Below are 15,424 nucleotides of genomic sequence, written 5' to 3' on the forward strand. Positions count from 1 at the left end.
CTCACCAGCATTTGGTGTTGTCAGTGTTCCAGAATTTGGCCATCCTAATAGGTGTGCAGTGGTATCTCCTTGTTTTAATTTGCATTTCTCTGATGATATATGATGTAGAATATTTTTTCACATGCTTATTTGCTGTCTGTATGATCTTGGTGTGGTGTCTGTTAAAGTCTTTGGCCCACTTTTTAGCTGGGTTGTTTGTTTTCTTACAGTTGAGTTTTAAAAATTCTTCGTATACTTTGGGTAACAGTCCTTTATTAGATATGTCTTTTGAAAATGTTTTCTCCCATTTTGTGGCTTGTCTTCTCATTTTCACAACATTGTCTGCTGCAGAGCAGGATTAAATTCTAATGACATCTAGCTTATCATTTACTTCTTTTATAGATCATACCTTTGATGTTATATCTAAAAAGTCATTGCTATACCTAATGCTATCTATGTTTTTCTTATGTTATCTTCTAGATATTTCACATTCTAGATATTTCACATATAAGTTTATGATCCATTGAGTTAATTTTGGGAATGGTGATAGGTCTGTGTCTAGATTCATTTTTTTGGATATGAATATCCAGTTGTTCTAGCAACATTTGTTGAAAATAATCCCTCTGCTTCATTGTATTGCCTTTGCTACTTTGTCAAAAATCAGGTGACTTGTATTTATGCGTGTCTATTTCTGGGCTCTCTTTTCTGTTCCATTGATCTATTTGTCTTTTCTTTCACCAATACCATACTGTTTTGCTTACTGGCTTTATGAGTAGTTTTTAAAGCTAGGTAGCATCAGCCCTCCAGCTTTGTTCTTTTTCTTCAATACTGTATTGACTATTCTGGATCTATTGCCCTCTCCATTTAAGCTTTAGAATGAGTTTGTTCATATCCACAAAATTACTTGCTGGGATTTTGATTCTGATTCCACTGACAGATCAAGTTGGGAAAAACTGATATCTCTGCCATATTTAGTCTTTCTGTCCGTGGAATATCCCTTCATTTAGTTTAGTTAGTTCTTTGATTTTGTTCAGAGTTTTGTAGTTTTCCTTATTAGATCTTATACATTATTTCATTTTTGGAGTGCTAATGTAAATGGTATTTTGTTTGAAATTTCAAATTACGCTTGTTCATTGCTGGTAAACGGACTGCGATTGACTGTTTTACTAGTTTCAGGAGTTGTTTTGTTGATTATTTTGGACTTTCTATGTAGATGAATGTAGTGTAATTTGTGAACAAAAAGAGTTTTATTTCTTCCTTCCTAGTCTGTATAACATGTATTTCCTTTTCTTGTCTTACTACATTAGCTGGTATGTCCAGTACAGTGTCAAAAAAGGAGCAGTGAGAGGGGACATCCTAGCCCTTTTCCTTTTCTTAGTGGGAGAGCTTTGAGTTTTCACCAGGTAGTATGATATTAGCTATAGGTTTTTTGTAGATATTCTTTATCAAGTTGAAAAAGTTCTCCTTTGTTCCTAGTTCATTGAGTTTTTACCATGAATGTTTGATTTGTCAAATACTTTTCCTGAGTCTGTTGAATGTGATCCTATGGTTTTTCTTTTTCATTTTGATATGTTGCATTATATTAATTTTTGAATGTTGAACTAGCATTGCATATCTGGGATAAATCCCACTGGGTCATGGTGTATTATTCTTTTTAAACATTGTTGGATTCGATTTGCTATTTTGTTGGAGATTTTTGCATTTGTGTTTATGAGAGACATTCGTCTGTAATTTTCTTATAATGTTTTTGTCTAGTTTTGGTGTTAGGTTTTAATGGTTGTCACATAGAATGAGTTAGGAAGTATTCCCTCTGCTTCTGTCCTGAAAGAGATTGTAGAAAATTTGTAGAATTTCTTCCTTAAATGTTTGGTAGAATTCATTAGTGAATCCATCTGGGCCTGATGCTTTTTGTTGTGAAAGATTAATTATGGATTCTATTTCTTTAATAGATTTTGGCATATTCAGATGATCTATTTCTTATGTGAGTGTTGGCAGATTGTGCCTTTCAAAGGATTGCTCTTTTTCATCTAGATTATCAGATTTCTGGGCATAGAATTGTTCATAGTATTCTTTTATTATTCTTTTAATGTACATGAGGTCTCTAGTGATGTTTCTGCTTTCATTTCTGATACTAGTAATTTGTGTCCTCTCTCTTTTTAGTCAGCCTACCTAGCGGCTTTTTTTTTTTTTTTTTTTGCAAATCATATATATATTCTTTGTCTTCTGGTTTTTATTTGATTTCGGTAATGAAAAATCATTAGAAAATTAGGAAAATCATGCTGAATAAAAACTTAAAAGTGTCTCCTGAAAAGGTCTAGCCCTACTGGGATTATTATTATTATTATTATTTTATTGAAGTATAGTCAATTTACAATGTTGTATCAATTTTTGGTGTACAGAATAATGTTTCAGTCATACATAACATACATATATTCCTTTTCATATTCTTTTTCATTATAGGTTACTATAAGATATTGAATATAGTTCCCTGTGCTACACAGAAGAAACTTGTTTATCTATTTTATGTATAGTAGTTAGTATCTGCAAGTCTAACTCCCAATTTATCCCTTCCCACCTCCCTCCCCCACCTGGTAATCATAGTTTGTTTTCTATGTCTGTGAGTGTGTTTCTGCTTTGTAAATAAGTTCCTTTGTGTCCTTTTTTGTTTTTGTTTTTGTTTTTAGGTTCTGCATATGAGTGATATCATATGGTATTTTTCTTTCCCTTTCTGGCTTATTTCACTTAGAATGACAATCTCCAGTTCCATCCATGTTGCTGCAAATGGCATTGTTTTGTTTTTTATGACTGAGTAGTATTCCATTGTATAAATATACCACAACTTCTTTTTTTTTTTTACATTTTTATTGATTCATAATCATTTTACAGTTCAGTACAATTTTTCAGTCATACATGGACTTATACACACTCATTGTCACATTTTTTTCTCTGTGATTTATCATAACATTTTGTGTATATTTCCCTGTGCTATACAGTGTAATCTTGTTTATCTGTTCTACAATTTTGAAATCCCAGTCTATCCCTTCCCACCCTCTACCCCGCCCCCCCCCCCCCCCCGGTAACCACAAGTCTGTATTCTCTGTCCATGAGTCCATTTCTGTCCTGTATTTATGCTTTGTTTTTGTTTGTTTGTTTGTTTTTGTTTTTTAGATTCCACATATGAGCGATCTCATATGGTATTTTTCTTTCTCTTTCTGGCTTACTTCACTTAGAATGACATTCTCTAGGAGCATCCATGTTGCTGCAAATGGCATTATGTTGTCGGTTTTTATGGCTGAGTAGTATTCCATTGTATAAATATACCACATCTTCTTTATCCAGTCATCTGTCAGTGGACATTTAGGTTGTTTCAATGTCTTGGCTATTGTAAATAGTGCTGCTATGAGCATTGGGGTGCTTGTATCTCTTTGAATTAAGGTTCCCTCTGGATGTATGTCCAGTAGTGGGTTTGCTGAATCATATGGTAAGTCTAATTTTAGTTTTTTGAGGAATCTCCATACTGTTTTCCCTAATGGTTGCACCGAACTACATTCCCACCAGCAAATTTATATGGAATCACAAAAGACCCAGAATTGCCAAAGCAATATTGAAGAAAAAGAATGAAGCTGGAGGAGTAACCCTCCCAGACTTAAGACAATATTACAGAGCTACAGTAATCAAAACAGTATGGTATTGGCATAAAAACAGTCATATGGATCAATGGAACAGAATAGAAAACCCAGAAATAAATCCACAGACCTATGGTCAGTTAATCTTCAACAAAGGAGGCAAGCATATACAATGGAGAAAAGACAGTCTCTTCAGCAAGTGATGTTGGGAAAGCTGGATAGCAGCATGTAAATCAATGAAGTTAAAACACTCCTTCACTCCATACACAAAAATAAACTCAAAATGGCTTAAAGACTTAAATATAAGGCAAGACATGATAAATCTCCTAGAAGAAAACATAGACAAAACATTCTCTGACACATAATCTTAGCAATATTCTCGTAGGGCTGACTGACAAAAGGTTAATTTCCAGAATATATAAACAATTCATACAACTTAATAAGAAAAAAACAAACAACCCAATCCAAAAATAAGCAGAAGACCCAAACAAGCAATTCTCCAATGAAGACATACAAATGGCCAATAAGCATATGAAAAAATGCTCAGTATCACTAATTATCAGAGAAATGTGAATCAAAACTATGCGGTATCATTTATCCTTCTTGTGTCACTGTTTACAAAAATTAACAGGTATATGTATACTTTCTTTTGTTTTTTTTTTTAATTGAAGTATAATTGGTTTACAATGTTGTGTTAGTTTCTGGTGTACAGGGCAGTGATTTGGTTTTATATATATATTTTTCATATTCTGTTTCATTATAGGTTATTATAATCTACTAAATATAATTCCCTGTGCTATACAGTAGGACCTTGTTGTTTATCTATTTTATATCTAGTAGTTTATATATGCTAATCCCAAACTCCTAATTTATCCTCCCCTCCACCCTTTCCCTTTTGGTAACCATAAGTTTGTTTTTCATGTCTGTGAGTCTGTTTCTGTTTTATAAATAAGTTCATTTGTGTCATTTTTTAAGATTCTACATATATGTGATATCATATGATGTGTGTCTTTTCTTTCTCTGTCTGACTTACTTCACTTAGTATGATAATCTCTAGGTCCATCCAAGTTGCTGCAAATGGCAATATTTCATTCTTTTTTATGGCTGAGTAGTATTCCATTGTGTATGTTTGTGTGTGTGTATATACTTGTTTATCCAATCATTTGCTGATGGATGTTCAGGTTGCTTCCACATCCTGGCTATTGTAAATAGTGCTGCTATGAACATTGGGGTACAGGTATCTTTTCGAATTAGAATTTTCTCTGGATATATACCCAGGAGTGGGATTGCTGGGTCATGTGGTAAATCTATTTTTAGTTTTTTGAGGAATATCCATACTATTTTCCATAGCAGCAGCATCAAATTACATTCCCACCAACAATATAAGAGGGTTCCCTTTTCTCCACACCCTCTCCAGCGTTTATCATTTGTGAGCTTTTTAATGATGGCCATTCTCACCAGTGTGAGGTGATACCTCATTATAGTTTTTTTATTTGCATTTCTTTGATAATTAGTGATATTGAGCATCTTTTCCTGTGCCTATTGTCCATCTCCTCATTGGAGAAATGTCTGTTTAGATCTTCTGCCCATTTTTGGATTGGTTTTTTTTTTTTCTTGTTATTGAGTTGTATGAGCTGTTTGTATATTCTGGAAGTTAAACCCTTATCAGTCACATCACTTGTAGATATTTTTTCTCAGTTCTTAGGTTGTCTTCTTGTTTTGTGTATGGTTTCCTTTGCTGTACAAAAGCTTATAAGTTTAATTAGATCCCATTTGTTTATTTTTGCCCATATTTCTATTGCCTTGGTAGACTAACCTAGGAAAACATTGCTATTATTTATGTCAAAGAATGTTTTGCCTATATTCTTTTCTAGGAAATGTATGGTGTTCTGTCTTATGTTTCAAGTCTTTAAGCCATTTTGAGTTTATTTTTGTGTATGGTGTGAGGGAGTGTTCTAACTTCACTGGTTTACGTACAATGTCCAGCTTTTCCAAAACCACTTGCTAAAGAAGCTGTCTTTTCCTCATTGTATATGCTTGCCTCCTTTGTCAAATATGTGTATTTTCTTATTTCTCCTTTCTTAGACAAAAAGTAGCATATTATATTTATACTTTTTTGTAAGTGTTTTCCTTTTTTTTTTTTAACTTAGTATTATACCGTTGAAATCCTTCTATCTCATAGATACTTTCCTTATTCTTCTTTAGAGTTGCATGTATGTATAGCAGAGTTTATTCAAGCAATGTCCTCTGGTGGTCATTATGTCGATTCCAGTGTTTTGCAAACTCAGACAATGCCACAATGAAAAATGTAGTGCATATTTACTTTTTTAAAATTGGAAATACATCTTTAGAGTAAATTGCTAGAATTGAGATTACTGGGTCATATACGTAGTTTGTTAGACATTGCTAAAATCCTTTCCGTAGTCGTTATACAAAATGACAGTATTCTAATTCTGTCATTTCCTTTACATTTATTATTCTTTAAAGAGAAACTTCTCTTCATCTATTTGGTTAACCAGTAGTATATTGGAAGAGTAGGACAGAAGCTTAATTCTCTGTCCTTTTATTTACCAGTTTTCAAAATAATTGATTCACTAATATTCTTCAACAATGACCAGTTAGTAATGTTATTAAAGTGCTATTATGAACTCGTAGATTTAAACATATTTAATGTGTTTTAATTCATTGTGCTCATTGTCCTTATTGATGTTCTAGTTGTCCCACTTTGGGCCAGTGAGAATCTTTTTAAGTTGGCTCTTAAGTTCTTTTGATATGACTCTGGTAATGTCTGATAGATTCCTTGGTCACAGATACGTCAGATATTCTAGCTCATTTTCTACATTTCATGCTCCAGACTTGGAATCGGCCATTTCTCCAAGGTACTCCAGTTACTTTTAATGGGAAATGGTGTTTGGAGGTGACATTCTGGGTCATTAGGGATGTTCTTTCTACTGGATAAATCAGAGGATTCTGAAGAGTGAAATAATTTGGGGTAATATTGAACATATAAAGCAGTGTGAAATGTAGCAAAAAGCCCTGGAGTGGGAGTCAGCTCTTATTTATTCACTCACCTTATATTTATTGAGTATCTACCAGGTGCCAGGCACTCTTTTCTGTTCTAGGAATACAACAGTGAATAAAATAGAAAGAACTCTGCCTTCGCAGGGGTTCACTTCCAGTTAACCAAGGATTCTTGTAACTGTTGCTGCTGATCCTTGCCAGCATCTTACCTTTTGGGGCTTTTCTCATTTATAAAATTATAAAATTGTGCTAGATGGTCTGTGGTGTCTTCACTTGTAATAATTCTGTTTCTTGTCTACATGCTTATTCAATGTTTGTGATGTCCTCCTCTGTTTTTCCCCTTATCTTCTTACAGAAATGACAGAAGAAGAACAGTTTGCTCTGGCTCTCAAAATGAGCGAGCAGGAAGCTAGGGAGGTGAACAGCCAGGAGGAGGAAGAAGAGGAGCTCTTGAGGAAAGCCATTGCAGAAAGCCTGAATGTAAATATGCTGTGTTGAAAAAGTGTTTGAGAATTGATCGCCAGTATTTATTTCTGCAGTATTATGGCTACATTAGAAACTAGCTGTGGTAGTTCATAGGATTTCAACTAACAGATATTTCCCATAATAATTTTTGAAGTTTGTGTTGAGTTGTTGGTGAACCCAGTTTGAAGTATTGTGCTAATTTTGCGTGAAAGAATTTTCTTCCACACCGCAAACTTTCAGTGTGTGGCTTAAGAGAACCATAGTAGTTGGCAGCTTCTGAAAACAGTGACTGAGTACCAAGGAACCAGAAAGGAGCAAGATAAGGTGTTTACTGCCCCTGTTTTGTGGGGAAAGCAAAGGGAGCGAGAATCAGGTGGGTTATGAGGAGAAAGAATGGGCAGTTTTAAAAGTTTTCAAATAATACTAAATTGTGATTTGAATTTGTGTAGTTGAAATTATTTTACATGTGAAGGATATTTGCCAATGGCAGGTCCTGAGCCATCTTTTACGCCACTTACCTCTCTATATTAGAAAAGGGTTTAGTACAGTGATCTGGTACAGCACTTTGCACATAGTAGACATGCAGTGCATGTTGTGGAATTCATTTGAATCGAGCACCTGCGTTTTGGAGAGGAGAATCTCTTAGGGACAGTGGCCTCCCTTTTTTGTCCCTCCTGTGACCCTTCATGTATACCTGTCTTAATAATAAACCTGGTCTGGTATGGGATCACTTGTTTCAGAGTTGCCAGCCTTCTGATGCTTCTGCTACCAGATCTCGACCTCTGGCCACTGGACCATCTTCACAGTCCCATCAGGAGAAAACCACAGACTCTGGGATCACTGAAGGCATGTCTCCCTGTTCTGGCTTCTGCTCATCAAGTGTAACCATGTCACAGGGACATCATGCTGAGAGTAGTTGTACAGAAATGCCCAAATCCCTTTGGTGGTAGTAAAGAGGTTCAATCAGAAAAGTAGTTGAAATCTCACTAATACCCAGCATACTTTTATCGCCCAGGAAAAGCCAACATTTGGTTAAACCCAAAGAAGAGCCTTTTTTACCTACATTATGTAATCTTGGTAAGTGATAACTTACCAAGCCCTCTTAATAAAAAAGTTTGTCCTTAGTCCTACTTTTTCTCAAATACCTACAGGCATATGGCAGCTGGTACCTCCACCACTGTTTAAAGGCTCACATATCAGTCAGGGAAACGAGTCTGAGGAAAGAAAGGAGCCTTGGGACCACACTGAAAACACTGAAGAGGAGCCGGTCTCTGGCAGCTCAGGAAGCTGGGACCAGTCAAGCCAGCCAGTGTTTGAGAATGAGAACGTTAAATGTTTTGACAGATGTACTGGCCGCTTGGCTGAGCACACACAGTGTGGGAAGCCACAGGAAAGTACTGGGAGGGGTTGTGCCTTTCACAAAGCTGCCCAGGGTAGGGGGGACACATCTAGGCACTGTCTGCCTACCCCAGCAGATGCCAGAGGTCTCCAGGACATTGGGGGCACTGTGCACTACTTCTGGGGTATTCCATTTTGCCCTGCTGGTGTAGACCCTAACCAATATACCCAGGTCATTCTCTGCCAGTTGGAGGTTTATCAAAAGAGCCTGAAAATGGCTCAGAGGCAGCTCTTAAAAAAAAAAGTGTTTGGGGAACCAGTGTTACCTAGACCTCCTTCTCTGATCCAGAATGAATGTGGCCAAGGAGATCAGGCTAGTGAAAAAAATGAAGGCACCTCAGAAGAAATGGGAGATGAAGACAAAGAGGAGAGGCAGGAATCTAGGGCATCTGTCTGGCACTCAAAAACCAAGGATTTCCAAGAAAGCCCAGTTAAAAGCTTGAAAGAGAAACTTTTGTTGGAGGAAGAACCAACAACCAGTCATGGTCAGGTAAGGGTCAGTGATGCTGTGATTAAGGATGATTTATTCACAGATTAAACAAGGATTATTTTAGCTATCTGTTCTTTTTGTGTTTTTATCCCCCCTGATTTTTAGAGTAACATATACTCACTGTGGAAAATTAGGGAAGTACAGAAGAATATAAAGAAAAAAAATTGCCCATAATCTCAGCACCAAGAGGCAATCATCATTATTTCTATGCATATAAAAATGCTTTTCTTTTTAATTTTTCAAGAAAATGAAGACTCCTTTATATAAACTTTGTTCATTTCTCCTACTTAATAGCATCTCTTAGATTTTTTTTCCTATTTATTAAGTATACTTGAAAGCATTACTGTATCATAATGGATGTTTCATAGTTAATCTTTTGCTTTAAAATATGTATTTCTGAAAAGTTAAGTTTTTGAATAGGTAATAGTGTTTACATGACTCAAAATTCAAAGCCCTCACCTTCTTTTGCACAGATGATAGCATACTCCACATTATTCTGCACCTTGCTTTTTTCATTTAATACTATGGGATTATTCCATAACAGTACATGAAGAATTACTTCTTTTTTTTTTTTTTTTGGTGTGTAATACACCATATATGGATGAGTTTATTTTATCTAGTGCCCTTATTGGTGGACATTTAGGTTGTTTCCAAAATACTATTACAGATACTACTGCAGTGATTATTATTCTTGAACAGAAGGTGTTTCATTTACACGGGAGATACTTACAGGATAACTTCTTGCTGATATAATTGGTGGATCAAAGTATGTATGTATTTATAGTTTTGTTAGCTATTCCTAAGTTGCCTTCGTAGAAGTTGTATGAGTACCATCTTTCCAGTACCTATACCAGTACGGTATTATCAGGACTTCCTGATCTTTTGCAAATCTGAGAGATGAAACACAGTATCTCATTGCAGTTTGCATTTTTCTTACTGTGTAGTTGAGACTCATGTGTACATCCTTTTCTATTTAGATCTTATGGGCATTTTTCTTTTTCAACAATCTTTTTGTTAGTTGTTTGTAGGCACCCTTTATGTATTAGGGGAAGTGGTACTTTGTGATAGGAAGTGCAGTTACTTTTTTGCCCCCACATAATGGTGTATTTCTGATTTTGCTTGTGACTTAATTTGTGATTTTCAGTTACTTACTGAAAACAGCCTCCTGTTTTGGGATATTTGATTGCCTTTTAAGTCTTTTTCTCTGATATCTAGATTATATTATATAGATATATACATTGTACATATAATAGAATAAGCTTGTGTTCTATTTTTTCTCTGATATTATAAAAGCAATCATATAATTACAAATTCTTTATAAATTGTAATTTTCAAGGATATTGTTTTATTAAAAAAAGAATATTATTTTATTACCATACTGTTTTTGTTGCTATTTCTGTTATTCAACTCAGTTTTTGGTTTTGTTTTGCTGTTACTCTGTTCTGTCTCTTTTATGATAAGGGTTCAAGACATGGTAGCTGTGAGAAATTTCATAGCATAGTGTCGAGGGCATGGATTTGGAGTTTGAATTTTGACTTCAGTGTTCTGGTAACCATGCCTTTGAGCAAGTCATTTAACCTCTGAATCTTAGTTTAAAGACATCTGTGAACATCTGTAAAATGGGAGTAGCAATTCATATCTTTCAATAATTTTAATAATAAAAGCAAATTATGTAAAATGTCTAATATAATGCTTAGGAGATTATAGCTACTCAATAACTGGTAATTTTCTCTAAGGAACGAGAAGGTTAATCATTGAGAGTATGTATGGGACTTATTCTTCCCTAGCAGCCTTCTTCATCTGCATTCTAGAAAGACTGCTGTGTGGGAAGAGAAGGCATTTTTCTTCACTGTTCTGCATCTTTTCCAAAGGAAGGTTAGGTTATGCTTATGAGAACGTGTTTTATTTGTTCATTCCTATTCTGAGGTGCTTCCTTTTAAAAGAGTAAGTTAACTCCACGGTTACTGCAGAACACTTAATGATTTGCTGTAATTCAAGTTGTTAGCTTGAAAGATCCCAGGGGCCAGAGTTCTGGAGCATAGACTTGTGTCAAGTTCTGAGGTTTGAAAGCAGTACCTTTGGAATAGGCTGGAAGTGGTTAGAACCTATTGACTGGCTGTAGTAGGTTGAGGTTCTCTAACTTCATCAACAGGCCACCAAATGTTACACATAGTACTAGTAATTGGTAGTATTTGGCTATAGCAAACCAAATCAAGCTAGCTTAATTAAAAAGATGGCTTTATCATAAGGAACTAGGGTGCCTCATAAATTCCAAAATAGGTTGGTAAACCAAGCCTGGATCATGTACTAAGCCTAGAAAATCATCTGTAATTTTTCTGTATCTCACCACTATGTTGTATATGCTTCATTCTTCTCCCTGCAAACTTGCTTCCTTTGCTTCTCTGTTTCACGTGGTGGGTGGAAGACACTGATCCTACAGTTCCCAAAGGTAAAAACAATTTACAGGAGATTTATTTGTCTCCTAATATCAACATTAAACTTCTAGGAAATAACTTATGGCCCGTTTGGGGTTCGTAGCCCTCACCAGCCCAGTTGGCTGTGGCCTGAAGGGGGTGTGTTCCAAATTGTACAAATGGCTATGAACCCACTGCTGTACTGCAGTGAGAGGGGTGAGGAACAGCCCCTAGTAAAAGGATACCAGGCAGACAACCTAGTAATTCAGTTTAGTCATTAACATTAATTTTAGGAATCACTTAGAACTATTGAAAAATACCAAAAAGTATAAAGAACAAAATTGAAAAAGTATCCACAGTGATGTATTCCTTCATCTTTTTTTCTATACCTGTTTTTGGTATGGTTAGATTATATTACTATATTTTTATATATATATGTATTTTTTTGTGGGGGAAAGTCGTTAGTATATTTTTATATTTTTAAGTTAATATTACATAAACATTTTCTTATGATGTTAAAATTATTTATAGATTTCATTTTTAATGATTATATAATATTTTGGCCTTATGCATTTACCTTAATATATAAACTGTTTTCCTATTGCCAGATATTTCAGTTGTGATAAATGTTTTTCTAAATAAAACTTATATTTATTTAAAATCAGTGTCTTTAGGGATAAGGGGCCAGAAACATACTGGATTAAAGGGTTATGAACATTAAAAAAAAAAGACTTGATATTTATTGCTAAATTGCTTTTTAGAAAGGTTGTTCAAATTTGAACTGTTTTCTTCCAGCAATGTATGAGAATGCCTGGTTCAGTGCAGCCATGCCAACTAGAATGGTGTCTTTAAAAAAGGAAACAAAGAGAAATCAACTTACTAATTTTATGGCAAATAAATGAAAGGCTTGTGATTGTATTTTCACATCTTATGTTGATCTTTTGCTTTCAGCTACCCTGGGTAGAAAGCGTTTATATGTTAAAATGTTTTCTGTTGATTATGTCTTTGCTGGAACTGCCCACATTTGAGACTCCTTGGTTGGTAGAGATAGCAAGAGAGTCCCAGAAATAGGGGCTCAGAAAAACATTCACTGTGGGGCAGATTGCTTAGTCTTTACCTAGGTTGTAAAACCTTTAGGATTAGATGATAACTTGTTTCTGGCATCACTGCAATTATAGGGAAGTTGTTAATGAAAATGGAGAGGTCATCTTGATGGCTGTCCAGCAAGGAGGGGAGGGGTAGTATATTGATGTGGTCACTACTTTTCAGGGTCTGATCCTTAATTTTCAGTTTCAGTAACTGAGATTTCTTTCCCAGAAATGACCAGATTATGTGGAGCTTTGAGAACTGACTTTGACTAACCAAATTTCAAGCTGATATGTACACCAAATGTCAGTTTGTTAATTTATTATGAAAGAGAGACATTTTCAGTGACCAGAATACTCAGGTCTACCATCCCCTATACCTTTTTCTAGGATGAAGGAATCTGGAAGGATGAAATAATAATTAGAAAATAGAAATTTTAAGGGATGATTCAACTAGTCTGTGGAAAGACCTGATAAACTACTGGTACCTGAGAATGGAGGATGTTTCTGTGGTGACCAGATGATTTATCTATTCACTTGCATTTCTAGGCCATAGATTGAGCTGTTGCAAACTGTCCCTTTTCCATTAACATATTATTTGTTCAGGCAGACTGCAATGTCTTGATTAGGCCATAGCTTCCTTAGTGAAAGTTACATTCCTGTCATGCTTCTCTGTTTACCTTGATTAGATTTGGATATTCTAATCACATTTTGTTTACTTGTTTTGCTCTGTTATTTTCATATTCTGAAAGAACCTTACTTTACCCCTGTGTTTAGATTATTGCCATGGAGGTATATGTTTAGAAATTAGAAAATGATTTGGGGAAATGAAGACATTCTCGGGAATTCTGTGTTGAAATGGTTAGGAAGATCATTTCTGTAAACAATATAACTAGTGGTTAGAACATGGATTTTGGAGTCAGAAAGGTCCAGGCTCCACTTTGAACAACTCTGTGATTTTGGGTGGATTATTTAACCTGTCAAAGTCTCACTTTCCTCATTTCTAAAATAATGCCTTCTGCTTCAGAAGATTCTTGTGAGGAATAAAGGAGATAACACATGTGAAGTGATTAGCATAGGCTTGGCGTGTAATAGGTGTGTAATGATTAAAAAAAATTACATTGGGAAATGTAGAGATATGTTTAGCATAGGGTAGAGATGGAGGTATCGCATAGCTTATTGGTACCTTGATTGCTTCTGAAGCCAGTGGCTTAGTTGACCAGTCATTCCAACAAGGTAAAATTCTGTTAAATGGACACCAGGTGTCAGTATTTACCTTTTTTTTTTTGAGACATCAGGAATAAAACAGTGTTTTGTCACCACTGAGTTCAAACCAATAGTCAGGTGAAGTATTTATTGCTGTTGTATTTTAGTCCTTTTGACAGCTTTTTTCAACTCTCATTTTTCATAATGACTACATTCCCAATCATTGTACAGCTTTATCTTCCCTTTGACTGAAGGCTCATCTAGGCTGTTGCTGTATTTTAGTATATTTACCTGAGTGGTAGAGAGGTGCCTAACTTGTTTATTAGGTTATTTATATCCTGTTAGGAGACCCTGAAAACTTCAGCCAGTAGCTTTACATCTATTGGAAGAAGCCTCACAGTCAAGGCACTTCCTCAGAAGTACCCCTAAGGCAGCAGTAGCTGATTTTTCCACTGTCCTGTGCATCTACATTTAATGAGTTAACATTTGTACCAACTCTACTATTAATCAAAGAAAATAATCTTTTTCTTATCCAGTCTCTGTTATGTTTTTTAAAAGATACCTCTGTAGCCAGATATTAAACTCATAGTGCAGATTTGTAACAAAAGGAATCTTTATAATCATTTCTTTTGGATATCCTGTTATGGCTTGGTTGTGCCATGAGAACTTCTTTCATGTTGCAGTTTTTCCCAACTCAGTATTTTCATTGAGAACTGGACTTTCCTCTATATTTCCTCCTTCCACAACAAAAGCTTCATAATTGCTTTTCTGAAGTCATAATTTGTTTGACTTACCAATTAATATTTGTATGTCATATTTTACACAGTACATCATATATATTATCTTAATTCTCACAGTAACACTCTGTGAAGCAATTGTTAGTACCATTTTAAGATGAGCAAACATTCAGATATGACTTTACCAGGATTACAAAATCAATAGGTAATTTACCTGTGATTTAAATCCCAGTGTTCTGACTCAACAGGATATACTTTTTTTACTTAAACTTACTGACTTACGTAAAATGATTTATTCTTATTTCTAATTGTTGAGTGATAATGTTGAAAAATTAAATTGTTTTTAGAAAGGAAGAGAAACTAGTTCATCTGTGCCTGTATGTTTAGGATATTACGTATTTCTTTGCAGTCTTCCCAAGGGCTATTTGTTGAAACTTCTGAAGAAGGAAACCCTGCACCTGCCTCACAAAGGTAAGATTATATGTTGTTATAGGTCTGAATTCTCCTCTGATAGTACCAGAATAAAAGAGACGAGCCACATGAGTGAGACTGTACAGGAACAGCTTGCCAGGAATCTTTCAGCTCTTTTATATGCACAGACTGGGAGAAATCATCATCTCCTAGTTCTCAAATATGCATCTCATAGAAGCCTAGAATATTAAGGTGGAGAATATCTTAGCGTTTACTTGTCTAGTCCAGCCATCTAGGCACAAATCCCATCTACACTATTCCTGAAAAGTGGTTATATCCTGCTACTCTCCTAACCAACTACACTAGCTCCCTATGCCAGTTTGAAGACTCTAGACTGATTTCTTTATGGTCCTTCTGGTCCTTTCTCTGCTTTCTCTTTTTGTTCCCTCTGCTTATGCTTATTTTATCTGCATATCCAAACCATATAAATCTTTAAGCCTGCTCTTGAGATTTACATCCTCTCTGAAGCCCTTATATTGTTGAGGCCACATGGAACCTGTTACCACCCTGACTCCGTGTCCTTTGCCACTTT

General features: G+C 35.3%; 1 protein-coding gene across 6 annotated transcripts in view; it reads left to right on the forward strand.

Annotated features, from left to right (window-relative positions):
* The window catches only part of UIMC1 (ubiquitin interaction motif containing 1), a 95,610-nt gene that overhangs the window by 41,341 nt on the left and 38,845 nt on the right, over positions 1 to 15,424 (forward strand). For 5 of the 6 annotated variants that reach the window (XM_072947186.1, XM_072947182.1, XM_072947183.1 and 2 more), the window contains exons 4-7: positions 6,982 to 7,106; positions 7,832 to 7,937; positions 8,243 to 8,979; positions 14,831 to 14,892. In XM_072947186.1, coding sequence (XP_072803287.1) covers positions 6,982 to 7,106; positions 7,832 to 7,937; positions 8,243 to 8,979; positions 14,831 to 14,892 — 1,030 coding nt within the window. The remainder of the gene's footprint in view (positions 1 to 6,981; positions 7,107 to 7,831; positions 7,938 to 8,242; positions 8,980 to 14,830; positions 14,893 to 15,424) is intronic. The other variant, XM_031689339.2, reaches the window with a different exon arrangement.

Source organism: Vicugna pacos, chromosome 22 (genome assembly GCF_048564905.1).
Source record: "Vicugna pacos chromosome 22, VicPac4, whole genome shotgun sequence".
NCBI classification, from domain to species: Eukaryota; Metazoa; Chordata; class Mammalia; order Artiodactyla; family Camelidae; genus Vicugna; species Vicugna pacos.